At 44.7% G+C, this 27,399-nt stretch overlaps 3 protein-coding genes across 7 annotated transcripts in view; all 3 read right to left on the reverse strand.

Annotated features, from left to right (window-relative positions):
• Positions 1–9,410, reverse strand: part of actn3b (actinin alpha 3b) — a 23,437-nt gene extending 14,027 nt beyond the window's left edge. Inside the window, exon 1 of the mRNA XM_029525797.1 lies at positions 9,276–9,410. Within this exon, the coding sequence (XP_029381657.1) occupies positions 9,276–9,410 (135 nt within the window). The remainder of the gene's footprint in view (positions 1–9,275) is intronic.
• Positions 9,411–10,081: 671 nt separating this feature from the next.
• rbm14b (RNA binding motif protein 14b) lies at positions 10,082–19,856 on the reverse strand. 5 transcript variants are annotated; one of them, XR_003842147.1, is made up of 5 exons: positions 19,658–19,842; positions 17,871–18,223; positions 16,505–17,576; positions 13,617–16,310; positions 10,082–13,156 (listed from the first exon to the last, which is right to left on the reverse strand). XR_003842147.1 is itself a non-coding variant. In XM_029526648.1 (4 exons), the coding sequence occupies exons 2-4, from the start codon at positions 18,217–18,219 to the stop codon at positions 15,989–15,991; spliced, it is 1,743 nt and encodes a 580-aa protein (XP_029382508.1). In that variant the 5' UTR covers positions 18,220–18,223; positions 19,658–19,842; the 3' UTR covers positions 10,084–15,988. The 5 variants fall into 5 exon arrangements, 3 of the variants coding, with proteins under 3 accessions (XP_029382508.1, XP_029382509.1, XP_029382510.1); XR_003842148.1 differs by having other exon boundaries at positions 10,084–12,203; positions 13,031–16,310; XM_029526648.1 differs by having other exon boundaries at positions 10,084–16,310.
• A 173-nt stretch (positions 19,857–20,029) lies between these two features.
• ccs (copper chaperone for superoxide dismutase) lies at positions 20,030–25,596 on the reverse strand. Its single transcript, XM_029526525.1, has 8 exons — positions 25,472–25,596; positions 25,136–25,208; positions 24,524–24,661; positions 23,671–23,845; positions 22,988–23,048; positions 22,511–22,588; positions 22,130–22,233; positions 20,030–21,719 (listed from the first exon to the last, which is right to left on the reverse strand). The coding sequence occupies exons 1-8, from the start codon at positions 25,493–25,495 to the stop codon at positions 21,560–21,562; spliced, it is 813 nt and encodes a 270-aa protein (XP_029382385.1). The 5' UTR covers positions 25,496–25,596; the 3' UTR covers positions 20,030–21,559.
• Positions 25,597–27,399: the final 1,803 nt, after the last annotated feature.

A 27,399-nucleotide genomic window follows, 5' to 3' on the forward strand; every position in this document is an offset into this window, starting at 1 on the left:
GACGCTGTGTTTGTGACACAGAAGGACACACACTGTTAAACCTGAACCAACAAACATCCCATCACATGAACACATTAATTCTAATGTGGGCTAATCTATTAGTGCCGCAGTGAGTATAAATAATATGAAAATATAAATCTACTTTCAACATAGACACGAGTGTCCCAAACCTAAAAATTATTGGAAATTATAGCTCTGCGATAAACAAGCAACTGATGGCCATAAATATGAAAACAGTCATTGAAGCACAGCTGCCTCAGTTCAGTTCAGCTGTCTGGCAGTAATAAGTGTTTGCACAGAGGAGGATGTCAATCTTTACGCCACAATAAAATACCTGCAGCTCTCAGTGTCAACAGACCACAGGTCAACGGCTATTAAAAACACAGACACACAACGGTGCTGCTGTAGCTGCTCATCTCATGAGTTTGTTCTCCAAGAAACTTTTACATGACTCATTTCGACTCATTAAGCTTTAAATAGCTCTGACACAAAGATCTGTGTCTTAGAAGGATACTGAACTGAATCCATACAACACAAAAAATACAAACAAACCACAAAACAAAACAGCTGAGGTCACATTTTTGGAGATTTGCTGGAGAACTGTGACAGCCGTTGTGCAAGTCCTCAACCACAACACTCGTGACGGATGTGAACAGCCGCTCTCAGGCCACAACAGCTCCGAGCGGGCAGACAACACTTGTCACCTCTGAGCAAGTGTCAAAAGTATTTACTCAACAAAAATGGGAAAGTTTAACCCTAATTGGTGTTCTTCTTCAGTAACATGAACAAAACTCAAATGTGTCCAATACAATCATGACATTTTAGTCTGTTTTTGGTGCTGTTGCAGGAGGACTTCTTAAAAAAAAAAAAAAAAACAGGAACAAACTGATCAAAAAATGTCAAAATTCAGCGACAGCATTCAGTAGACAGAAATAAAACCAACAAGCAAGCAAACAAAAAAGTCCAAGACCTAAAAACAACAGATCAGCAGACTAACTGGGTTTATCTGCTTTACTTGTGTTTGGTTTTCTAGCTGACTTTATGTATGACATCACTTCCTCGTGTCAGAGGTCTCTTGTAAACAATCGTCCCGAATTCCTCCACTGAGATCCAACCGCTGATGAAGCGGGCAGCACAGATGTGAGTTACAACACACAACAGGTGGAGTCGACATTTAGGAGCCCCCAGCCCGATCCCCTCTTTCTGCCCCCTCCAAAAGCTCCTCCCCTGGTGAGCTTTAAATATCTCTCTCCTCAGAGAGACCCGGAGCCCTGAACTTGGGTGCTACTGGGATGACGTAAGAGACGAGAGCTGATCGACCCCCTCCAGTTCAAACACACCCCCCCCCATACACCTAAACATATTTATACACAACATCCAACCAGCAAATGATGGCATCAGATAACCTGATGTGACATTCACTACCGTTAACATAAACATTATGAGATAATTCACGCTTGCAAAGACTGAAAAACGGGTTAAAGACAGATTTCTGTTAAAGCAGCGACTGTTTATGAACAACAATCTGAAAGGACGAAAGACAGGAACGAGGAAATAAGAACATTTAACATCCTTGTGCCTCTAAAAGGACTTCAAATTTAACAAGAGAGGAGGAAGGCGAAAACTGAAAATCACAAAGAAATTGAATTGTTTTTTTACATGGGCAACACTAAAAAGAACCAAGCAGAGGTCATTCATTTTGGTCAGGAATAAATACTAAATGTCACTTTTGCAGATTCAGATAACACAGTTCTCTAACAGTGGCCTCAAGTTACATTTTCAGCATGTGACTAAGTGAATCATATCCCCTTAAATCAATTTATTAGCCTTCCTTTCCTCTTCATCTCTGCGAAGGATTAACGGGATAATATCCCAGAGACCCTGCTGACAACGGGGGGGCCGCTGCCGGCCTCCAGCGCGAGGCCTGAGTCCAAACTGATGGATTTATGCCTGCGTTCAGAGGATAAAAGGCCTAGGCCATCTCTAGTGGATGAAGCCTTTGCCAGATGCCAGAGAGTGACACTGTAGGCACAGGGGACTGTAGATGGAGAACAGGTGGCTAATGTTTTTACGATTTAAAGGATGAGATTTACACAAACAAAACAACATGCTGCTGATGGGAATTAAAAAAAAATTTTGTCTCCACAGCCCCAAACTGTGTTTCCCCCTCAAAACACAGCATCATCGACAGCACTGCAACGTGGAAAGGCCTAAAAATAAAGCCACCTGATTTTGAAGCAGAAGCAGCTACACCAACACACGAAGCCAAGTTCTAAGAATGAAAAATGACAATCGTGCACCACATCATTCCCCCAAGCTGGGTTTATTTTCTGTCCTTTCCTCAGAGAAACGGATGGCTAACCTGGTTCAGTCAATCACTTGTTTTGACAAAGCCGTCCGTCTGTGTGCTCGAGAAAACTTTGTTACCTGCTCGACTCCTTTCTGCTGACTTACATTATGCTTCCTCTGCCGCACGGTCCAGGTTGATACCGATCAGAAGTGAACAACGTGCCCCTGCAGCAGTGTGTGCAGGAAACACCTGCTAACATCAAGTCAAACTACAGCTGAGACTCATTGGGAGGCCATTTTGAAAATCATGACTGATGAACCAAATTGGTTAACAAACTGAGAAGCCGACCTGATGGTGGCGCCAGAAGGAAAGCCAGATTTATCATGACGGAGTGAAACTGTCTGTACCTGCTTTCATGGCAGCCTAGTACTTCTCTCAAAACCTTCAAATTAATGGAAGCACTGGAGCAAATCACCAGAGACAAAATTTAATGGCCGTCACTCAAACTGTGGCTGACACATTTCAACACGCCGCCCTCATGATTGAAATTCTGATGTGAAATTACAAGAATATTAATCTGCACTGTGAAAACCGACGACTTGATAAACAAGCTAACAACCTCAAAAGTCATCTTTTATGCCACTGGGTCTTTAAATTGTAAACAAGCGTGCATGTAATACCCATTTCAGCTTGAACTGCACACACACGAACCCAATTACACGCTCGGCATCAATATCTTTCATTGTTCACTCTGAGCTTTAACCCTCCTTCTTGTCTTGACAGATGGATTGACTGACTGTGAGATCGATGGCGGGGAATAAAGGTGAGTGTACCGGTTCACGCTTGGCAGCGGCGGAGCGCTGAGTCTTTTGTTGTTTAATGAGTTCTGGACTCGGAGACTGATGACGAGGGAGATAAATCGGTGTAAGCAGTTGTGGAGGATTTATGACGCCGTGGCTGGCCTGAGGGGGAGAACGGGTTGTGGGTACAGGCAAGAGGGGGAGGCAGGCTGGTGGTGGGGGGGGTGGGTCTAATTTCAGTGGGTGAGTTCTTTCTCTGAAATAAGAGGCAAAACTGTCCAGGCAGATCTTGGGTCAGCTAATTCCATGTGAACAGGAACCTTGACCATGAGTCTATGTGTGGAACTGATCTATGACTGTCGACAGTGACACGCTATTCATTCACCCAAAAGAGCAAGTCACCGCCGACCGCGTGCTTCTGCTTCTGCATCCATTAGCGTCACCTAATCGCTCCGTCGGACGATCTTCCAACTCTGATTTCATTCTGTTATTCGTAGGTTGGGAAAGCGAGCGGCCGCTGGACGCTTCGTCATTCAGGAAGTCTTAGGTTAACGAAAACCACCTGCAGCTCAGGAACATCTTCCACTTCACACGTAAAATTACCTCTCAGGGTTGGACGACGTCAAAGAAGATGATGTTCTCCTCATAATTGGATATTTCAGCTGGAGCCGGCTGCAGCTTTTTAAAGCCATTATAAAGTACATAATGATATCATCCTGACCTCAGACCTATTATAAGAGACCGAACATCTCAGCACAGTCCCAACTGACGACTGTAACTTCTGCTGCCGCAAACCTATAAATATCTGTCGCTTGTAGCCGACGTTCAGCCCTGATTAGTTCACATTTTAGTGTCTTCTGTGTTTGGTTTCGTCTCATTACTGCAGGATGGCCGAATGGCATAAATGCAAGCGTTCAGGTCTGACACCATGAGGGGTCGAGGTGACATTTATCCTCCGTGAGTCATTCGTTACTGAGGTCACACACTTGGCAGCTTGTGGCTTCCTGCTTGCTCATAAACATGAGTCTCCGTTTTGGACATCGGCGTGGAGCCTGAGGAATAATAACTAAATCTGGGATGTTTGCAGCGGTGAACTGCATCACCTCAAACACAGTTTACTTCAGTTTAGCTCGCTTGCACAGACACAAAACTGCAGACATAACTGTAATTGAGGTAATACCACTGTCAACCAGGTAATTTTCTCTAACAGAGCCAACCGTTTATTCTATTTACAGACCCGGAGGATTGCTCTGATCGGATCAACGTGGCTGCTCTCGGAGCCCATCAATCATCATTTCTTCTTTTAACCGGCTGATTCTGACACCGCCGATGTATCATGTGTCCTCTTTTGCAATTACAAAACTCGACGAGAACTTTTCCATTTTCAACCAGCATCCCAGCTCTCACAGCGGCTCACTCCAGACATTTCATTCTAATAAAATACAGCGTATGTGAAGAATATGTCACGCACACGCACTCCTCAGCCCTTCCTGCGGCCTCCCACGGATCCTGCGACGGCACTAAAGCAGTTTATAGAAGCCTCCCTACATGGACACAGCTTCTGGAATAGCAACTGCTATTTGATCTGACTGCGAGCTCCTCTCACCTCTCCGCTTACGTTTAACCCTCAAACACATACTCACAAGAAGCAGATGCAGCGCACTGCACTAATTAATCCCACTGTTTTCACACAAAATTTCTGCTTCGTGTGTGTCAGGGAGTGTGGTGGATTGTCATGAGGTTTGTCAAGGGAAGAAAACGGGGGAGATTCTTTAACCATTTTGCGTCCTTCCACTCGAGTGTTCCCGGTCTAGTTTCTTATTGTTAGATACTGAGGTCAGAAAAAGCTGATTTCCTGCTCTGTGGCGTGATTTTTGTCTGTACGTGTCTCTGATTAACTGAGTGAAAATATGCTGAGAGGACCAGAGATCACATGACCCTGACAGAGGGAATCATGGGAGAGAATTTAAGATGCAGGTCCAATGTTGGGAAATTCAAATCAGTTTCCCCGTTAATGGTCACTCAAGAAGAGGGAACGTCTCTTTTGTCTATTTTTCATCAATCTACATTAAAACCGTGTAATTTCATCCCCTCGCTATTGGCCCAAAGGAATCCACCTCATCTGTAATCCATCTAATAAGAGACAGCACCTTATAATGCACCGTTATGTAGCAACGCTATATCTTGGCTGTGAAGGGGACTGCAAGTCAAATTTATAACCCGACATCAGTAATGTGATTAAATTTTCAGGTTGACTGTCCATCAGCTTGATGTGCAGGTCGGGCACATTTTAAAAAACATGCCACACAGTTTAATTAAGAATGAATGAAAGATGGAAAGGGCTAAACCATTTTGTTGAACTTTTGCCCACAACTGCAGAAAGCAGCGTCACCGATGTATTGGCCCCGAGGGAATGTGGAAGGATCTGATATATGAGTTACTTTAAGATGCTAATCATTATTAAGAGAGGAAACCAACGTTTGCACCGCTGAATTATTGCAAATCCCTCCTTCAATAATTACCTACGGAGGGGCCGGTGTTTTAGTATTGTCTCAGAAAAAACGTCAGGTAGGAGGTGAGATCAATGACCCTGTCTGGCTGCTGCACCGCTGGCTGAGTTGTTAAAAGTGCGAAACGAGATTAGACGAGAACAGATGTGATTACGCGGCGCCCTAAGATCTCTCCTCGCCCACACAGAGGGACGTCACGTTAGGCTGATTGAATAAGTATCACATTTCTGAAGAGAACTTTATAACACGTGAATCTTGTGAAGATGATCACGCTTTCTGCCACTTCATTCATTGTACACCCTGCGGAATAGAAGAGCAAAAAAAAAAGGAATATATCTTTTTATGTATATATATATATATATATATATACAGTACAAGGAGAAATTTCGCAGCTTTAAAAAGAGCTTTCCTGTTAATCTTATTTCTTACGTCTTTATGTATACACTAAGCATTCCTCGGGTGGCTAACAGGATGTTAGTCATCTTAATGTAATGGGTATTCATAGTTTAGTGCTGGCAGCCAGTCATTCTGTTAGTCAGTCAGCAGCTGAACTCTAAAACTAAAAATGCGACTCAGACGACGAGCTTAGTCACCTCGGGATTTTCTGTTTATTTTGAAAATTCCAATACATTACACAAACACACCTCAGCGTGTGGGTGGAGGTTATTTGATGAAGTGTGCACCAGGATACAGCCACGACAAACACAATATTTCCTTCTCTAATGAAAAGCCCAGTGTTCAGGTTTACAGACAGTCCTCTGCACCGACTTAATCTTTAAACAGGTATCGATTCAGCTTAGGAAATCCACTAGTTTTCTGTTGATGTGCTCAAGTAAGACCTCTCAGCTGCACATCTGAATGAGGCCGACATCAATAAGCTCTGAGAGATCATGGAAATATCTACTTCTGTCCTAGGCTGGCCTGTTCGCCTAATCTCCTGAATCAGCCCGACAACCCGGGCCTTCTTATTTCTAGGCTTACACTGGCTTTGATACGATGAAAGTGCAGACATAAGATGTAGCGGTATCTAATCACGCCGTCCTTTCATAGCTCATTCCATCCGACTCCCCTCAGTAGATGCAATATCTGACACCATATTTGCCTGCTCCTATTAAATTAAATTCCTGGTCCGAACCGAGCCATGAATCATTTCGCTAGCAGTCCACAGGAGCTGCTCCGTGATAAATATAAACCAATGTCAAGATGTAGAATTCAGACACACACACACACACACACACACAGCATGTACGCACTATTTCTAATGACGTGTATCAGATTCAGCCGGCGCTGTGTGTTGACAAACACTTTACTACTTCGTCAAGTGGTGAGCAGCTTTTTCCACTGAAATTTCAAGGACAGAAAAGAGAACAGGTGGAGCGAGGGTTCCCTTTCATATTCATTACATGGCGAAATGATGCGCTGGCTATATTTATGGGCTGATATCAGCTCCTTAAGCTTGATTTTACATGCCGAGAAGAGCAACGGAGTACGATGACCTACTCCCCCTGGGACGTTAAGAGGTGAAGACTAAAGAGAGGGGCCTGCTTGGCTGAGCGAGGTTTTTTCAAGGCCTGCTATATCGTCTTACCTTTAAAAGACTAACGGGAGCATGAGATTTAATAAAAAAATTCAATAAATAAACAGAGGCATCTCTTCTGATGGACAAAAGACAGAAAAAAGACAAAAGAGAATCGAGACATTTCAAGATTGATGAGGAAGAAGTGAGGGGCGAAAAGACAAAAAGACAGCGAGCGGTGAAGACGAGGAGGGAGGGAGCAAAGCTGGAGCTGAGCAAGTTGAAAAGTATTTTTAGGATGATGTTTATTTGTAGGTCTGTGAAACCAACCCGGGGTGTACATCTACTCTGTCTCTCTCTCTCTCTCTCTGCCATCTGTTGAGGTCTCTCAGCCTGTCACAGTGTCTCAGCTCTAAAAGTGGGGAGAGGAGGCAGTTTGCATTGACAGAACTATTCTGCATATTCACTGCGAGGTGTCATCTGAGCGCGCCAGGCTGCTTTCCTGCTGCCGTGTGATGTAATGTACCAAAAAAAAAAAAAAAAAAAAAAAAAAAACAGATTAGGTGTTATTAGATGAAATTAAATTGAAGTTGGTGCCGTTTCTCTTGTGAAGGCTATAAATTATCATCAGCATACTTTTGACATGAACAGATTTCAAATGATCGTGACTGATTATTTTTATCATTGACATTTGAGCAGCTGTGAGACGCCAACAAGCTCATAAATTAGCAACATAAAGTACATTCTTCAAAACTTAAAAAGCCCAACATCTCGAAATGGTGGAACAATCTATCGAAAATGATCAACATTTTCTTCACAAAAAACTTTGACGTAATCAAATAACACAAATAACACCAAACCCCAGAGTGAAATTTGGCTTTTCATTTTGTGCATCTTGTGTCAAGTAATCTCACAATTGCTGGGATTTTTTTTCTGCAATAATTGTGCCTGACATGTCAAGCAGACACTTTGTTGAAAGAAGTTTCGCTGTCAGGTTCCTATAGTCCGATTTAATATCTTTTTAAAAGCCATTTTAAGGATCTGATTGTACGTTCAACACGTTTGGCTAATTCTGGCATGTGAGTAAAATATTTCTTTCACATCTTAAGCGTAAAAGCAGTGACTTTGGCTAAATGAAAGACGTTATAGCAAAAACACAATAAAACAACTACCTGACATTATTGTCATCTTCAGCTTCAGGAAAACGCTGAGGCTGCTCATCTGCTCAAGCCGTCGCCATGTTGGGCGACCATGATGTTGGAACCAACATTCAGAGAGTCAACGAAGGACGATAATTATCTTATTTTTTGTTTATTTGTTTTATTACGATTCAAACTCTTGAATTTTTCCTCTTACATTTAATAGAAAAATTATATTTATATTGTTATATTTATTCACAGACATAGACGGATTAAACTCCAGAGGGGCCCGGGGTCAAAAATTTGTTTTGAGGGCCCCCACTGACCACAATATACTTTATTTTAGAAACTAACACACTCTAGAGCTGAAATTATTGATTTGTTCTTTTATTTGTTGACTGACTGAAAATTGTGATCGTTTGTCAGAAATTTTCTGTGAAAAATAAAACCAATTTGATAAAATACAATGACACCACAACTGAAATAAAAGGTGCCAGGGACTGTTTGGCACACACTTTGTCCAGTTGTCCACAATCCTGTTTATGCGGCCTAAAATAGCAAGTGCACTTAAATCAAACTGACTTTAGTTATGTTTAGTTATGCACCCAGTATGGCGTTCTGAACCTGCTCCAGGTTGCATTAATATCATTAAAACAGTTGGTATTTTAAGAAAAAAAAAATATGATTCAAGTGAGGGCTGAAGAGTGGGGAGGGCAGGGATTATATTTAGACGTCTTCGCAAGGCAATTGGGGGGAACTGAAAGACAACACTGAGAAACTAAAATATCTGCGCATGCAGCTTCCAGCAGACTGAAGTGCCAGGTGAGAGGACAGCTACAGCGCAGATGCCCCCTTTCATGTGACACAGTCACGTTTGTCCTGATGTTTTGCTAAAATGCTTCTTTTTTTTTTTTTTTTTAATAAATAACGACTTGCCAGCATCGTTGGAGCATGTGTGGCTCTGTGCGTAATTACGCACGGCGGTGGCACAAGCGTGGCCCGCTTTTTCCCCAAACCTACCTTCCTCTGCTGCTTCTCCCAGGCAGGATCCAGCAGCAGGTCCCTGTCCCAGTCCTCCTCTTGGGTCATGTACGCGTCTTCATGGTGGATCGTGTAGGAGTTGCTGTATGTAATATGGGTCTCGACAGCTGTCATCGTGCCGCCTCTGTCAGGACTTCTCAGGTCCCCCTCAGCTTATAGTGACAAAAAAGTATTCAGCGATAGAAACGACGACGACGCCGTGAGGGGTCTCGATATGAGGGGGGAGATTTAGGTCGGGGCTGCAGAGACCAGACTCCACTGGTGCGAGGTGCCTGTGCGGAGGTGGTGCTCCCACTACCAGAAGACCCTGCCGGCCGGTGCTCCTTTCCTGGTCAAAAGTGGCACACGTGACCGCACCCCAATAAGTATGGGAACCGACAGCATGGGTATCAGGTTCTGACCCTAAGAAGGTGGAATGGGCGGGGTGACCCCCCTGTGAATGGCGGGGAGAGCTGTCCATCACGCCCCCTTCGCACCACAGCGGTTTTTATGGCCTGTGCCATGCACCTGTTGCTGTTACTGATCCGCAGTGGCAACCCTGGTCCTGTAGTTTGTCTTCCTGCCCCCCCTCAAAAAAAAAAAAAAAAAAATAAGAGGACTGAACCTCAAACACCCAAAATAAAATAAATAAAATCACTGTAAAACAGACCTGGACCTGAAACCATCTTGTTCCACACTATTTATTTCTCTTTCACAAAACAGACTGAAGCGTATCCAGCAACCCATCAGCTGATATTCATGGCCTAAAGAAATAATAATAATAATAAAAAACAGATTCAGGTGCGTCTGTGAGCTAAAACTTTATTTATTCATGATTTTGCATGCAGATTGAAAAAAAGAATGCCTCGACATTTTAAGAAATACAAGTTAAAAGGCATATATATGCAATCTACAACGGTACAATATAATTGGTGTTTATATGAGGATTTGTCATTCACAGTAAACATGTTGATGCAAACATTTCATCTAACATTCATCAACTACAAACCCCCCACCCCCCCATCTCCCCATCCCATTTAACTTTGTATTTGAAATGAGCAGATCCAGATTGCTATTCTCTCAGGGTGACACATTAGTCGGCCCCCCCCGATGTGTCTTTGGAAACTAGAAAGCTTCATATCATAACTAAACAGGCATTTGAATGTAACTACACTCAGGTTGGTCCATTAACCCATTTAGATACTGTGTGGCTGTTTGTAGTTACCATCAGAGACGTTACTGTGCTGCTACTAAGCTGAGGGATTGAAATCATTTGATCAGCAACAACAATAATGCTTTTTAAATTTTTGATTAAATATGGACCACGAGGAAAAAAAAAAAAAAAAAAAAAAAAGACAGACTTGCCCATCTGGTGGCGAATAAACACACATTCAGCTCGGGGGAGGACAAAATTACAGCGACCCCTCAGAATACAAAGCATCGCCACCGCACCCTGCAGCAGGATACTGTACTGAATTGTATTTCATTCTGCAGGAGTTCATGTGGCGTCCGTCCCCTGTGGCAGAGGTAATGCTGTGGTACGACTCTACGGCCAGGGCGAGCTGCAGTAGAGTCTGATACCTGTGATTCTCATCTGTGCTAGAAGGGCTGGAATAGTCACCATCACATTAAAGACACCTATTGTAACGCCATTTGCAAACTCAAAAGGCAATATGGTCTAATATGGGTTTGTGCTCAAACCTAACCGGAGCGGTTTGCGTTCCAAATGTGCGCACACTTGCACATCTCAGCTGCTGCAGGAGAGCTGATGTAACCTGCGGGATCCCATCAAAAAACAAACAAACAAACACAAAAAAAAAAAAAACAAAACAAAACCAACACACACACACACACACACACACGCACAAAACACAGAGACATATCTCCATATAGAGATGCATATAGAGCATCTAGATTTATAAAGCTTCAGCTGTCCAAACTGCAGACGGCAGAGGGAGGTAGGAAAGTAGGGAGGGAGAAGGCTGCAGCGAGCTTTGGCTGTCAGTACAGTGTGACCGTGAATTCAGAGCAGGTGGGGGGGGGGGGAGCGTTTAAGAGATGCATGGCTGCATTCAACCGAGCACAAGAAGCCCCAAACACACAAACACCTGAATGGACAAAAGAAACAACCGTACGTCCTGATCATGGAGGTGAGGAAGGGGGGGGGGGGGGTCAGGTCGGCTCATTCTGCTGCTGCATGTTATAAAGAGGGATTTAAATACAACTGGCTGGTTGTGCGTCATTTCTCCCCACATGAACAAAAATTTAAAAAAAAGAAAGAGATGAGGCAGCATCATCAGGACACACACTGGACATTCAACTGTCCAGTTTAAAAGAACGATTCTGGCCTGTGTATCGATTATCAGCAACAAATAGGTTCCCCCAAGATCAGGAAGGTGACGCCAAGGAGCAGCTTCCACTACAAACTCACCTATTCACTCCCCTTTCTTTGTTAGGCAGACAGAAGACAAAACCCGCTTTAGCTCTCTACCTCAGCACACGGACAATCTGAACAGGTCAGAACACATACAAGTCAAGTCGCACACATATATCCACCCGGTCCAGCTGATCACAGTTTTAGAGAAATAAAGCCGCCATCCCAGAAAAGTCCTATAGGAACCCTGAGATTGATGAGAATCTACAGGTCAGGCTGGCCTCGTACCTCGGCCCATCTTATAGGACGTTTCTGATTGGCACGCATGCTGCGAAGGCCCCAAAGGTGAGGGGATTGCTGACCTCTACAGTTAAAGGTTGGTTAATCTTTTTTGGACGTATTGAGGCTAAGTAGTTTTGGGAAACAGGAGATGAGATCTCTTCGGCAGCCATGTGGCGCAAACCCAGCATTCAACAGTTTTAGCAAAGCGATTTGTCCACCATTGAAGTCTTTCTGTGTCATGTTACCAGTCCGGCAGCGGCACACCCAGGCCTCTATAGTAACAAAGGAGGGTGGGGGGAGGTGGAGTGAGGGGGGAGTTGGGTCAGGTGGGTGGTTCTGGTTGGAAGTTGAGTCCGAGCCAGAGCCAACGAAACCCAGATCCAAGGTGGCGACGGCGGTGGCGGCGGAAAAAAGCGCTGTGTGTGTTTCAGTGTGTTTCTGTGTGTGTGTGTGTGTGTGTGTAAACGGCGGAGAGGAGAGGCGCAAAGGGACAGTGGGGGGGAGAGGTGGGGGAGGAAGGGAGGGAGGGAGGGAGGGAGGGAGGGGAAGGACAGGGAGGGAGCTGGGTGAGGGCGGCGAATACGGCGGTGGAGAGGAGTTGGCTAGCGGGCAAAAGGGGCAAAGGGGTCGGGGGGGCGGGGGGGGTGTCCGCATGAGCCAAGCTTCACCGATCAATACAGTACTCCCCAAAAAGTTCTTACGACATCCACACTCTCTTCCTGCGCATGCACGCACACACTCACGCACACGCACACGCACACACGCACACACACAATAAGACACCAGCAGGACAGAGAGCACAGGAGTCAGTCTTGTGAAGGGGAGGGAAGGGGAGGGGGGGCGGGGCAGGTGGTCGCAGCCCAGTCCCGCCCACCCCCACCGAGGAGAAGCCCAAGGCTGTAGTTGTGGCACTGCCATTGCAGCGGAGGAGTAACGGACTGGGGAGAGGGACAGGTGGGGTGGGGATGGGGTGGAGGGGTTGATGGCGGAGGAGAGGAGGTGGGTGGAGGGGTTGTTTGGTCAGGCACAGTCAAAGGAGGGGTGGCAGGTGGGGAGAGGTGAGGTCAGTGCTTTTGTTTCTGTTTTGCTTTTCATTTACCTTGGTGGTGAAGAGAGACAGAACAAGTTCCCACTGCGTTGGCGTCGCGCTAAAAGTCGTCCCCATGGCTCACGCTGCCACGCTCACGCACGGCTGCACGCCGGCCGTTCCAGGTGGCACGGTGACCTAATTCAGTTGAGATAGTTAGTTCAGAGCTGGACTGTCGCGGGCCTTTTTTTTTTTTATAAAGTTTCTTTTTGCAGCAGTTACAGATTATCACACATGCAGGTCTGAGAGTAGAGTGGACACAAAGACACACGGAGGGGTAGAATTTGGTGCAGCAGGGAGAGACCAGACCAGACCAGACCAGACGCACACCCATCAACCCCAGGAACAGGACTGCTCCACAGATCAAAATGCACCCAGGCCATTCTATCTGTATGCCTCTCCCCAGCTCTCAATGTGATTTCACAGTGCATAAAAAAAATCCTTTCTGCATTAAAAATCACAAAAAAAAGTACCTTAGCAAGGATTTCTTGCCAGAATTCAGTTACGAAATGCATTTGCTCAAGCAAACTCCCGCCACAGAGATGATGCACACTGTTTGAGAGGCTGGAGAGAGAAAGGAGCACCAACCCGCACTTACCCTGACCAAAGAGAGCAAAGCTGGGCCCGCATCTACACCTGTCTCCCCCTGGGTCCCCAGTCAAATGGGTCTGGTGGTCATTTTACACAAGAGAGACAGATAATGGAGAAGAACAAAATAAACAAGAAGGGGAAATGTCCAAACCCTTTGCTTTCTTTTACCACAACAGTCAGCCAAACATGTTTTATTATAATAATGTTTATAGTATACATATTCTCAATAAAAAGCATGCTGTTTTTTTTTTTTTAAACTTTAGTTTGTCTTTCCTTAAAAAAAAAAAAAAAAAAAAGAGGCAAAATTAAAATACTTCTCTAAAAATAACGTCTCAAACATGGCAAACAAGACATTTCGCAAACCACATGATTCTACAAAGGATGCAACTGGTATGTGTTTGTATATAAGACACAAAAAGATTACACTGTGAGCCACTAAAAACCACAGGGAGGGAGGGGTGGGGGAAGGAGGTGGGGGGGGGGGTGTCTGTGTGCATCAGACCGCTGTCAAATGGCAGTTGCAAAAAAAAAAAAAAAAAAAAAAAAAAAAAGGGGGGGAGCGGGGAACTATTTTAAGCTGATTGTTTTAAGGGATTGTAGAACCAGATGTGTGGAATTTGCGGAGCCCACCTATCGGATACAACAACCGGGATAAAACAGACACTGACATTTTTTTTTTTTTTTTAACAAATACAATCTGAAGCAGGTCTGGAAAAATGAGGATAGCCAGGGCAACTGGAAGACACTGCCCCATCTCTCAATTCATTGGTGCTATCGTTGCTTCGCTTAGAACCAGCGGCTAATCGTGAACCTGCAAGGCTCAAGTTGTGGCTTTTTCAAAACCCGACGGTACAAAACTAAAGTAATACACAACTACAAGTCCACGAGAACGCCTGCAGCCTTCTGGGGACTCAGTTCCTTGAAATGTTTAAAAAGTAACGTCGAAAAGCACTTAAAAAGATGGGAGATCCCTCCACTTAATGCACTTCACTCAAAGCTGATAGGCACATAATCGAGCTCGTCACATATTATGATTCCTAAAAGGATGCAGTGTAAAGATTTGTTGTAAACAGCTCATTCAGTAGTCACATACGTTGTTTTGTTTTTTTTTCCCCCTCCGCATTTACAGTTCACTACATCCCATTAATCACATGTAAACTACGCTAAGAAACAAACAAAATGCAAACGATTTTAAAAAGAAAGGCCTCTGAACGTGAAGGAGGACTATCTACCAAAAAAAAAAATCATTGTCACTGAAATCCAGCTCCCCGCTAAACTGCTGAACTTGTACCTTTTTCGAGGAGGCAGGAAATAAACTGCTGACTGGGTGAGAGGTGCAGGAATAGAAGAGAACAGAATAGAAAAGAAGAGAATAGACTCTACACTGAAATTTACTGTCAGAGGTAGGCAGCTGTAGTTAGAAAGAGAGAGAGGTGAAGCAGTGTCTTTCAGCTTCGTAGTTAAAGATGAAGAAGGGATTCATAGAAAAAGGTCAAGGAGAGATCTAAACATACATTACAGTACGTGTTATGTGTGCTTTACGTTGCTTTTTTTTTTCTCTCTCTCTCTCCTGCAATGCGCAGTCCACGCTGCTGTTTGTGTGCTGCAAGGTCAGGAGCCTGCACGTCTCTCTCTCTCACTTCCATTCAGTCATACTACATCCACTTCACATTCAAGATAAAAAAATAAAAATAAAAATAAAAAATAAAGACCCCAATCCCCAATAAAACACGCCAACCTTGGTTCTGTTGGATACGATGCAGTGCAGCCGGTACACAAGATGTGTTTTTCTGACTCCCCCTCTGGTTACATTATAAATCTAAAGTCTTCAACATAAGGCAAAAAAGGTTTCAAATTAGCTGCCCTAACTGATCATCTAGGCCTAAGGAGGATGGCTGAGAGGTTCAAAACCGATGTCTCGTCTGTCATAGATTTGGCCGTAGAAAATCATAACTGGGTTGTGGAAATAAAGGCATATGAAACGACCGACTGGGTCGGTCTAATACTGGCACAAGTGTGAGACTGGCACGATCAAAAAGTAAAACTGAGAAGCACAAAGAATGCCCGAACAACAGATGAGAGCCTCCCTTTCATGGCCGCACTGTGTGTACGCAAACAGGACCAAGGTTCTCTGATAGAGTCCCTCATGAAGCAGGTTATAAAACCAAGGAGCCCCCATTTTCAAACCCTACCCCACACACACACTTTAAGCCCCCCAGAAGCGCACACACACTCTCTCTCACACACACACACACACACACACACACACACACACATACAGCTGCTGTAAGGTGGTCAAGTTGGGGTGGAAGAGGAGATGTGGGGGTTGGGGGTTCAGGGCAAAGAGGGGAAGGATGGGGGGCAGAGAGCTGTGTGCGACTATCGGAAGGGGGGCTCAGGCGTGTGAAGGGAGAGTTCAGGGCGGCGGAGGATGGCCTCCTTGCGCGTGGGCGGCGGCAACGGCGGCTCATACACCCTGGGCGCAGCCATGGCGGCTGCCACTGCCGCAGCAGTGGGGACCACTGGCCTGAGGGCATCCAGCGTAGCGACCGGCTGGGCTGACATCGCTGGCACAGCAGGGACTGCTGGCATGGCCTGCACCCCCGGCATGCCCGGGATGGCTGTCACTGTGCTCGGTGGGGGGTAGGCATACTGGAACTGAGGGTACTGCTGCAGCTGCTGGTAGTACTCCGCATAGTACCTGAGGGAAGGGGGGAGAGGGGGCCGGTTAAGGAAGGGAGGGAGGGTACAGGAAGAAAGAGGGCAAAGGCATTGATGGTAGCGTTTAGCAACAGGAAGCGTAATAAGAGAGGGCTTTAACACCAAGCATTAATCCTTTCTGAGAAATGTTGTAAAAGCCTGACTCAGGGGATCATCTCTAGGATCGCCTCCTACCTGGCCATGGGGTCCTCTGCAGCCTCGACAGCCTCTTCAGCTGCTCGCCCAGCAGGTGTGGGGAGCAGAGGTCGGCGCGGCTTGGCTCGCTGGTACATGAATGGCTTCATCACCGGGTCTGGTAGCAGAGGCGCCGACCTTCGTAGGGGACTACGGTCCCTCTCGCCGGACTTTGCCACGGCCGCCGCCGCCGCTGCCGCCGCCGTCTGCTGCTCGGCCACAACCTGCTGGCCCTGGGCAAAGTAGTGCGCCTGTCTGGCTGCCTCAAAGATGGCTGTAGTAGGGTCCGCTGCTCCCATGGCGCTTAAATGAGTGTAAGCTGGTGTGGCAGCACCGTAAATTGCTGGAGCTACAGAGTAGGTGGGGTTTACCGCGGCCGCTGCTGTTGGCATTTCTATTCCAGGTGCAGCAGCCAGATAGACGGGGGGGTTGGCCACAGTTGGGGTGTAAACTGGTGTCGTGTAGGCGGCTGCGGCAGCGGCGGCGGCAGCAGCTGCCGCTGCGGGAGTTGCAGCCACCTGACCGTAGATGTTTGGTGTTATGGAGCTGTACACTTGGGTGGCACCTGATGTGAGAGCTGCCTGACTGGCCACCGTACCGTAAAGCTGATTGGCGACATTGGCACCGTACACCTGGCTGGCAAGGGCACCATAAACAGCCGGGTTCACCGGATTCCCATCGGTGCGTGTGCCTGTGGTGATCCCAGTGAGAGCCGCGTACGTGGGGTCAAAAGTGGAGGTGTTGTAGACCGAATTGTGCACGCTTTGTTGGACCTGCAGAGGAAGTCCGGCGGCTGCAGCTGCAGCAGCGGCCAGGACTGCTGCCTGACTCTGGTACTGCTCCAGAGAAGGCTTGCCCACAGGGCATTCTCCGGCATAGTGGCCCTGCTTTCCACAGTTAACGCAGGGGATTTTCCCTGTCGGGGCCTGCTTGCTGGGTTGGACCTTGGACAGCTCTACAGACAATGGGCGGCCCTTAAACGAGGTGCCATGCAGGGCCTCGATGGCCTGGAGAGCATCTTCTTTGTTCTCCATGTGAACGAAGGCGTAGCCTGCAGAAGAGGAATGCCTGGCTGTCATTGAGCGCAGGGACAACAATTAGGATCACTGTGGCATCGCCACAAGCACTTACTCACTCACTGCTATCATCAGCACGAAAGGACACTATCTCAGATTCTCATCTATCTTTAAACAAGCATGAGGGAGTTTATCTTGTTTTGCACACAGAACTTTGTACTGGAGGTGAAATAAAACTGAGCTACTATCGCCGACCAGCACAGCCTCACTCTTCCACCGGTTCCACCGCTTGATCAAACCAGCAGCGAGTGTTTGAAAACAATCCGGCTGTTTCCGGGCTCTTCACTCACCTTTGACTTTGTCACACTCGAGAACTTTTCCAAACGTCTGGAACAGCTGCTGTAGATCTTCGGTGGTGCACATCCCACTCAGATTCCCCACAAACACCTTGGTGGAGTGCAGCGGGCGTCCTCTCGACTCCTCCACCACCAGATTCCGGCCCCGAAACTCTCGTCCATTGAGCTCCCGGATGGCGCGCTCTGCGGCTCCTTCGCCCTGAAGGTGGACGAAGGCGAACTGTCGCAGCACACTGCAGCTGACCACCTGGCCGTAAGGTTCGAAGATGGCCGACAGCTCCTCCTGGGTGGTGTCCAACGCCAGGTTGCCCACGAAGAGCTTCACTGTGTGGCTCTTGTCCATGGCGCTGCAGAGAAACAAAAGACGTGGCGTGCTTGACTTTGCTCAGAGATAAGGGAGCGGATTAACTAAACCACACTTGTGGCCCTCCAGTAATCTGACAAAGAGGAAGTGTTGCTGGTGTTTCAACATACAAACAGACACACAACTACAAAAGGACGTGGCCGACCAAGCTATTTGCTTTCTTTTGTGGGGCTTAAAATGTCCGTAAGGGAGCTGGTGCTATTAACTCAGATTTACAATATTTCCCCAACATGAAACTTTTATCTGATCCCAACAAGCGCCGGAAGAAACTAACCTGATTAATGCCAGTAAAGTGATCATTTTATGGTTACAGTTCTTGGAATAATATTTAAAAAAAAGCAAAACACAAAAGGTCAACACAGATGAACTGTAAGACAATCTCTGAAATAGAAAATAAATGTAATGCGCTCGCGTCCTTGAGGTTTCGGTGGCGAAGCTTGCTGCAAAGAAAATGAACAGCATGTTCGGCTGACATTCAAATTTCTCAGATACAATCCCACACATTTTCCTGCCAGGACGGCCATAAATCCAGATTCATAATAACAAACACCTTCTACCTCTGAACGGCTGGACACTATCAGCTGTCCATCTCTGAGCTGGCTGTGATTACCTGTCCAGTCACACAGAGGGGGGGGGGTGATAGCAGCATCCTTCCTCAGCGGCCTGTGGATCTACTGGATCTACAGGTCAAAGTGAGGAGGAGTGTTGCTCCAGGCTGGCCAACACCTGAACAACCTTTACAGCCAAAGCACCAGAGGAAGACATTTCTATTTATCATTATTTTATGTATTTATTTCTTCAGCTACACCTCCTGAAAACATGCAGAGAGCTGCAGTAATTCATCCATAATGCCACAGACAGGAGAAGCCGCTTTTGTGATGACGCAGCACGACGCTGAGTCAACACATTTGCACCGCTGGAGTCTTTCAAAAGCAAATAAAATAACAACAACGATGAGAAAATATGTTTCAAATACACAACTGAGGCTTTGTCCACGTTTGCTGGGAAACTGAATGGCGAGACTGGATGCTTTAAGGGAGGGGGGGGGGGGGGGGGGGGGGGACTAAGGCGAATACAAGCAATGAGGAAAAATAAAGAAAAGAATAAAAAGCAGTAATTCAACTATTTCAAGCGCACTGCCGGATGTTAGTTTTATGAAAAGCTGATCATAACAACAGGCTCCGAGGAGGAGATCGATACAGTGTATCAACACACAATCACATTTTTCCGCACCGGACCGGACACACAGTGCAACAAGGCGGCCAAAACGGCCTCCGTCTCCGCAACAAACCCGAAGAAAACAGTCCAGCTTTGACACCAATCGGATTTAATTACCTCCCGGACGGCTCGGATGGGAATAATGCTGCAGAAAAGAGGGGCGATTGCATTAAAAAAAAAAGAGGATCTACCATCTTACCTAGGCGGTGCTGCGTTTCAAAATGGTAGCGCCTGCTTCCGTTTGAGCGTCGGGCATACTGCTGGAAAGCCTGCAGAGGAAGGAGGTGGGGGGTGGGGGCTGGGGCTGCCACCGCTGCTGCACCCCGGAGGATGCTGGATCCAGACTAAACCCAGCCGTGCAAAATCACAAATGCATGCTTAAAAAAAAATTAAATAAATAAATAAAAACAACACCACACAAGAACCTTTCATTTCCAGCACGGTCCAGATGGACGAAGGGTACCTGAACGCAGCACGGTTCGGGTCCACAGGGAGGAAGCAACAAGTGAGTTAGTTAGTTCAATTAAAAAAAAAAAAAAAGCCAGGAAGAAAAGAAATATATTAATCACCGAGGACGCACGATTACTGCTAATGTAGCATTTACACTCTTAAGACTGACAGATTCATAAATCAGGAAGAACTATAATGTGTTGTTTAAGAACAGGAAATTAATAATTTATCAAACAAAAACAACAAACATCCTTCAATGTTTCGTTTTATAGCAACAACAGCTGAATATATATGGTTCTCTTTGACAGAAGCCTTATTGAAGCAATTACTCATAAATTGTTTGGCATTTCAAAAGGAAAAATTATGTGTATATATATATAAAATTAAGCACAAAGCATGTATTACATTCAAAATAATCCTTATTTGCATTCACAGCTCTCACCAAAAAAAGAAAAAAGACACCAACTGAACATTGTTCAATAGGTGCATTCAGGCATTTCCAGGACAAGACAGATGGTCAAACTGAGAAATCAATGCAACAACTTTGCGCATACTCAAATATTTGTCTTAATCAAGAACAAGGCAGAAGTCAACGAGTGTTTTTCATCATTCCTCGTAATCGCAGACAAACTTAGACAGGAAAGTTTAAAAAAAGCAGTGTTTCCTTCAGCGTTATGGTTTTAAAGTTATCCCCAGAAACTGCACACTCAGACACCATGATGAGAAAACTGCTGACCACGCAGTTCTTACAAGCCCCCCCCCACTGAAACTTTTACCCCCCTCCTTTGCCCTTTCACTCTCTCCACTGCTTGCTCTAATCTCTTTACACAATTTATGAATTTAACATGAACACCCCAATGTGGCAGCTGTGTCTCGAGACTTCGCCTCCATTAAAGCTACATTGTTCCCTCCGTTTTTATTTCCATTTTTTTGTGATCTTCTGTTGTGTTGACGTTAACACTGCCTGAGTGACTCGATGGTCCTCAATCATCCTGGTTTGGGCTCAGTCTCGTTCTTCTTTCCCTACATTTGGTCCAGCTGGAGTCAATACTTCTCAGATATTTCAGGTATTATTCTGTTCAATTTGTGTGTGATTTGACTGATTTCACTGTCAGATCATTTCTAATCCTGTTTTGGTTTTGATTCTTCTTTTTCTCCTCCTAAAAACTTTGAAATACAAACATATTTCATACTAAATTTTACATCAACACATTCAGAGATAAGTACCTCTGGTTGTGAGAGATGGCCGATGAGAAATTGTTATTTTTACTTTATGCTCTCATCAGAGATTCAAAGGGATTTATCCCCAAAAGCACACAGATAAAATGGATACCTAGGATCTCACATTTATGCTAATTAAAATGGTGACGAGACAGTCGTGTTGGAGGCGACTGATACGACAAACATAGCAGCATTAATGGATAATCTAGCTGTTTAGAGGTGACTTTTACAAAGTACCAGCCTGATTTAATCAGCTTTAGTGCATTAAATCCCTTAGAGGGCAGGAACATTTCATTTTATCGCAGAGAGGACGTTCAAGAAAATAAGGCAATTTATCAATTGTTGCCTTTCCAACACGTTCCTCCTCCACACCCTCCTCTCGACAAACATCCTCTGCTTCTCTCTGGCCAGAGCGGTGTTTAGTATTTGTTCACAGGTGTGCTGCCGGCGTCTCTGCGCTGGTCTTGCTCCGACCTTTCCCAGCAATCGGCCTGTCTCTCTCCTCCCACAGCGTGACCCCGTCACAGGCACAGATCTGTTTGGGATTTTGGAAAAGGCCCGCAGATCGGGCGATGATCCCACATGCCAGTCTATAAAGCAGGGGAGCGACACAGTGGAACAGTTTTGTTATTTTACTAGAGCTTTCTAAAGTGCATATGCTTATATTTGACTGTGCTGTAGTTTAACATGCATTATTTTAAATGAATTATTTATGAATTAATGGATACTAATTTTATTCACTGCAGGGCAATACTAAGCACGGCAACCAAAGCTATGAATAAATTATGTTTTTGAATTTTTTTTTAATCCTAAACTTGCATTTTTGAATAACCCACTTATAAGACGACAGAAGTAAAGATCAGTGTATGAATAGGGAGTAAACAAAATACCACAAACACCTTCCAATACGCAAACCACAGCATGAATAATTAGAACAGATCTGGGATCAGCAGCTGCCCGTCACTGCTTTTCTCCACTCAGTCAGCTGACTAAAACCCACCCTTCCCCAGAGTTTCCAGTCCGCTTGGAGAGAGGGTGACCGCCTCGACCCAGGTCGTCCTCCTCTGCATCCACCACCAGTGATCGGCCAATCACATCCCACACCTGCAGCGAAGGCACCAACGCATCAATCATAGCAGGTCATGTAATATAATCCCAAAATGTCAGTATGAGAATAAAGAAAAACGATAAATCATTGATAATGATAAATTATATACACCTGGATATTCACATAAATGTACATATGGCACAGATGGTATTTGTTCATCGTTGTGCAATGTGAGTTGTCCTGTTTTTGCTCCCTTAATCCTCTTTGAGCTCAGTATACTTTAGTTACGAAGATGTACTCCTTGTGCCAAATATGACTTTGTGTGCGTATTACCTTTAACTGAGTATCTTCTAGTCTAAATGAGGCTCTGCCATCTGGTCCAGCAACAATATTTCCCAGATCACCTACATGCTGCACAACAATGGAATGATGCATAACAACATTACACACAGTGAAAAAATCATGCAGACAAAAAACAAAAACACAAGCAGCACTCAGCATGAAAGAAAAGAAAATTGCTGCTCTCTCACAGGCTTTACTGAGAATTGAACACCTGCAGCGGCAATGGCTCTAAACAGCCCCCATGGGACAAATTTGGCAATCTGGTAGGGATATCCCATTTTCCATTTGGCTTGTGTTGTTAAGTTTTATTATATCTCAGGAGCAAATGGGTCAAAATGTATTAGACAAGAATATTTATTTACTTTATGTTCTGCTCTTTGATCCTCTTACATCTAAATGTAAAACATGAAATGAGCTATTGCAAATAATGTTTTTAAAATAGTGGTCCAGAAGCCGATATAACTGTACCCTTTCGGAGTCCTCCGGTCCACCGTGCTGTCTCCCAAAGGGGTTGTAGTGCTCTCCACAGCTGCAGAAAAGAAGCCAAAATCATAATCATTTTGAATTGAGTAAGCAAGATTAGTTCCGTGTGTGCTATTGTGGTCATAATAATTAGGAGAGTTTGTGGCATGGAGGGGTGGAAGAGGTCTGTTCATTTTCTGCATGGACGGCAATTGACAGTTTGAATACATTTGAAACTTGTCGACGCATAAAATTCTCCTAGATGAGTTAACTGTTTTTAGAAAAATATCCATATTTTAAATTTAATTTGGGGGATTTTTGACACGAATTGCTGAAGTATGAATTTGGCAACTCTTCTGTTTCCACTTGCAAACAGCAAAGCCTTGGTTATTATGGTATTTGGAGCCATCTACCTCCACTCTGCATGTATCCAGGAGATTTCTGTATTTTCAGTCAGATTTTTTTTTTTTGCAAGGCTCAACTCTCTCATCCTCTAATTTTTTTCCATGTCATGAAGCCAACAAGGAAAAAGCCTAACCCTCATCTTAAGTATTACTTTGATTTATGAATGAGGTGGTCCATAAGTTATAGTTGGCACCGTTACTTTAAAGTAAGGGCGTTTGTACACCTTGGGACTGCTGTAGTAGTAGTAAAATTCAGTTGAAGCTCTTATAATTCATTGACTCTACCTGCTGCAGTCCTGTGTGAGGTCCCCCAGAGTGTGAACATGGAGGCCATGGAGTCCAGGCACCAAACCATCAATAGTCCCATCTATCAAGCAACGCTCCTCTGACAACTGCAGGAAACGCACCACCCCTTGGATCTTTCCTACACCAGCCAGCATGGCCACTGCTGCACCCAGATCTATCATTTAAAAGAAACACACACACACACATTCTAAACAACACAGCTTCAATTTTAGTATCTTGACGTGGAGATTCAATCAGGTTGCGTTTAGAAACGCTCAGGAGTAAATAGCATTACAAATTAATCTAAGGTGGCTGCTCAGATCAGTTCATGTTGCTGACACTGAATGTTTTTTTATGCATACTCCTGATCCTTGCGTGATGGGCAGGGGCACATCAACCATGACCAAGTGTGTGCGACTGTAATAAATATTTACCACACAGTTGATCTGGCACTCTTCCTCCTCCTTCTGTCCTCAGGGACATATTAACATTCACAGTACACATCCGATCACATGCAGCATGCCCTTGACCACGTCCAAGCCCCAGTGCTCTGGGAATATGTGCATTCACGTCGTCTACTTTTGATTTATTCATCCTGGATGTATTTTACTGACTTGAGGGACAGTGGCAGGGACTGAACAACTGAAGCTGCATTTCAGTGACAGCGTCTCAGTCACGTGTATTTCTGCAGACTTTTATACATCTATCCACAAAAATAAAATTGTTCAACTGCAAATAAACACAAATCCTTTTGCCACAGATCGCAAATATTAAATATAGTCTTAAACAGTATCCGTCAATAAATATCTGATCAAAAGGTTTGAGTCTCTGCCTCACTCCTGCTGTTTATCACCTCGCTCTGATCCTCCGATGCCTTTGAGTACCGCCCTGCGCCCGGTGCTTTCTATCAAAGCCTGCACCTCCACACTGGTCAGAGCTGACTCCACCAACACCTCCTCCTTGCTGACATCAATGCTGACAGACTTCACCCCTGCAAGCACAGTGGCACTAATGAGTGTTGCCATCAACCAGACACAAACAAGTTAAAAAAAAAAAAAACAAGAGAGAGAGAAAGAGAGAGAGACCTACACGGTGATGCAAACATACTGACAGTAGACCAAATAAAAACTCGTTTAAGCCATTTGATTATCCATTTTCAGCTTCTTCACTGTTTTTCTGTGTTCATAAATGTCGCCTGTCATGTGAGTTATTTCAATTTTAAATGTCTGAACTAACCTTTATGTTAGTATTAACGAGTTCTGCTGCAAGTACATTAATGTGTTGCTGTGTGTAATTTTTGTCAGGTTTTTGGAAGGTTGTGTAAACAGACACTGGTTCCGGTCTCACCTTCAACACAATAAGTAGACTGTAAATGCAGCGAAGGTCAGAAAGAAACAAGTGGCTGCTAAAAGCTCAGCTAAAGTGGTTTTTCTTAATTTTGTTGGACATGGCCAGGCTTTCTCACCTGGTTTCCCCTCCAGAGCTGCTCTGACTTTCTCTGCACACCTCTCACATGTCATCTGCACTGCAAACTCCAGCTGTGGAGGAGGAAACAACCAGTCAGCATCCGTGGATGTTTGAATACTTCTGATAAATAAGAACTACAACGATGTCTGTGTTTGGTCGGACATGTTGTATAACGCAATACAACAGAGGAGCTGCTGATAAAAACAAACAAAACAAAACAAAACAGTGTCATCAAAACAAAAGCTGAAACAGGATGGCTTTTGTTTGGACGACATAATTTCTGATTGAATGATGTCATGACGGACACACACATGACAACAAACCACGGTCAAACCTTTGCGGGTCTCTCTGTGTCCATTTTGTGTCTGCACGTCGACGTCTGAGCGATGAAAACCGAATTAAAGAGAAAACTTCCGACTTTTCTGCACCCGGAAGCGAACAAACTGCATCTTAGTAAGGGCGCCGCCATGTTTGTGAGGTCACCGTGACGTCACCGCGCTTTACCGCCGCCAGGTGTCGATTGCCTGTCACTGCACTGGGTTTGGTTTTATTCATCAACTTACCCAAAAGATTTAAATTAAAATGGAAATATTTGTATGAAAAATAGAAAATAATAAAAAAAAAAACTCCAGTTAAATATAATATATTATGTTCACTCACCATTGGATTTTTTTTCTATGTTTGAATCGTTTAAAAATGTGGGAAAAAAGAACATTAAATTCAGATTAATTTAAATTAGAAAATTGTGAAAAGTATTTAAAATGTAAAAAAACAGTAGAGAATTTATACCGCAGGCTGAACTCGGTTAAATTATCAATTGTTGAAATTTAATGTTGCAATTTGAATATATTTCACTCTTTAAAAAAGATTTCCATTTAATCAAGCAGTGGTTTTAAATGTTTTTAATAACTGCTCATTGTACTTATTTTCTGTGACTTTCCATATAGTTATATTTGTATTTAATCATGGTGTCCTCCCCTGCCCAACACTATCACCGTGCTTTGCTGCCTGTGGGGCAAAAAAGTATCGTTGCTTTAAACTTCACTGAAGTCGATGTGATAATTCTTCATGATGATAATGATATTCTGCTTTGTTGCGGGATTTCATACTGATTGATATGCAACATTAGGCATCTTGTTGGTGGAGAGCTGTCTCAGCAAGACACGATCTCTGGTGTTAGCAAATAACTCTCATCTTTCAAATGTAACCTCAAATCTTTCCTGATGCCATGAGCCATGTAAAGACGCACAAACACACAAAAACTGCAGGTGTGCAACCACACAGTAACCGCCTTCCCTGGTTTTTATCAAGGCCAGACTGAGATGTGAGTGGGTTATCTGGACACACAGGATTGGAGCATATGCATAAAAATAATCGACCCCAAAGTTGTCAGCAGTAATGATGATTGCTTCCTGCAATTTCATAATGTTTATAGAACAGATTATTGTTGCAAAGGCAGATTAAAGCTCTGTGTGTCGTATTGGGAGACCACTTCTAAGCTGATGACTGATTCCCAGGTTTTTAGAGACTCATATGAGACCAGTGGATGTGTGCGTGTGTGTGTGTGTCTATATACCGCTGATACCTCGTGGCATCTTTTTGACAGCACGAAGAAGCCACAGGAGATTGCAGATGACCGTGATATGATGTAAAATCTGGGTCACCTCCAACTAAATTTGGGATGATAAGTGTGAGAGAGTGCCACATATTCTTCACTGGGCACGCATGTTGATATAGAAACACGGGCGTTGTCACGTCAAAACAGCACCAAGAGGCCAATGTTTTACACAGAAGAGAGCCGAGCAGCAGCTCAGTTAGAACAGAGCTCCCTCTGTACATGTCGGCTCATTGGCTTTGACCTTTGACCTCAGTAATATGACCACAGGCTGAACTACTGTGTGCCAGACTCAAAAACGCATAAGAACTGCCTTTTCATGTGAGTGTGTGAGAGCTTAGTGGCCTTCAGTCTTGCATACATCAACCACACAGCAGTGGTTAATTTATTCACTACATGGGAAACTGTCTAAAACCTCTGCCCTTACGTTGATCCTGCAGCAATGAGCTACGCGCTAAAGAGCAGAAGAGAGAGAAGGAGAGCCGCAGTGACACCTGAGCCTGAGGGATTGATATGCGTACAGGAACAACACACAGTAGAGAGGGCTAGAAATGGCGTGAAACCTAATCACGACATGAACCCCGTCCCCAGCGCATGAGAGGAGGAGTGAGCGAGCGAGGGAGCAAGAGGAAAAGAGGAAGAAGGGA

The sequence above is a fragment of the Echeneis naucrates genome, chromosome 18 (genome assembly GCF_900963305.1).
Source record: "Echeneis naucrates chromosome 18, fEcheNa1.1, whole genome shotgun sequence".
Taxonomy (NCBI): Eukaryota; Metazoa; Chordata; class Actinopteri; order Carangiformes; family Echeneidae; genus Echeneis; species Echeneis naucrates.

Bases quoted from the DNA above. Each gene is read 5' to 3' on its own strand.
- ccs (XM_029526525.1), bottom strand. From the start codon at position 25,495: ATGGACACAGAGAGACCCGCAAAG. The intron at 24,662-25,135 runs GTGAGAAAGCCT...CTGTGCTTGCAG, and splicing joins AGCTCTGGAGGGGAAACCAG to GGGTGAAGTCTGTCAGCATT. The intron at 21,720-22,129 runs GTGGGTTTTAGT...CCTGCTTTATAG, and splicing joins ACTGGAAACTCTGGGGAAGG to ACTGGCATGTGGGATCATCG.
- rbm14b (XM_029526648.1), bottom strand. From the start codon at position 18,219: ATGGACAAGAGCCACACAGTGAAGCTCTTCGTGGGCAACCTGGCGTTG. The intron at 17,577-17,870 runs GTGAGTGAAGAG...GCTCAATGACAG, and splicing joins CGAGTGTGACAAAGTCAAAG to CCAGGCATTCCTCTTCTGCA. The intron at 16,311-16,504 runs GTAGGAGGCGAT...CCCTTCCCTCAG, and splicing joins GCAGAGGACCCCATGGCCAG to GTACTATGCGGAGTACTACC.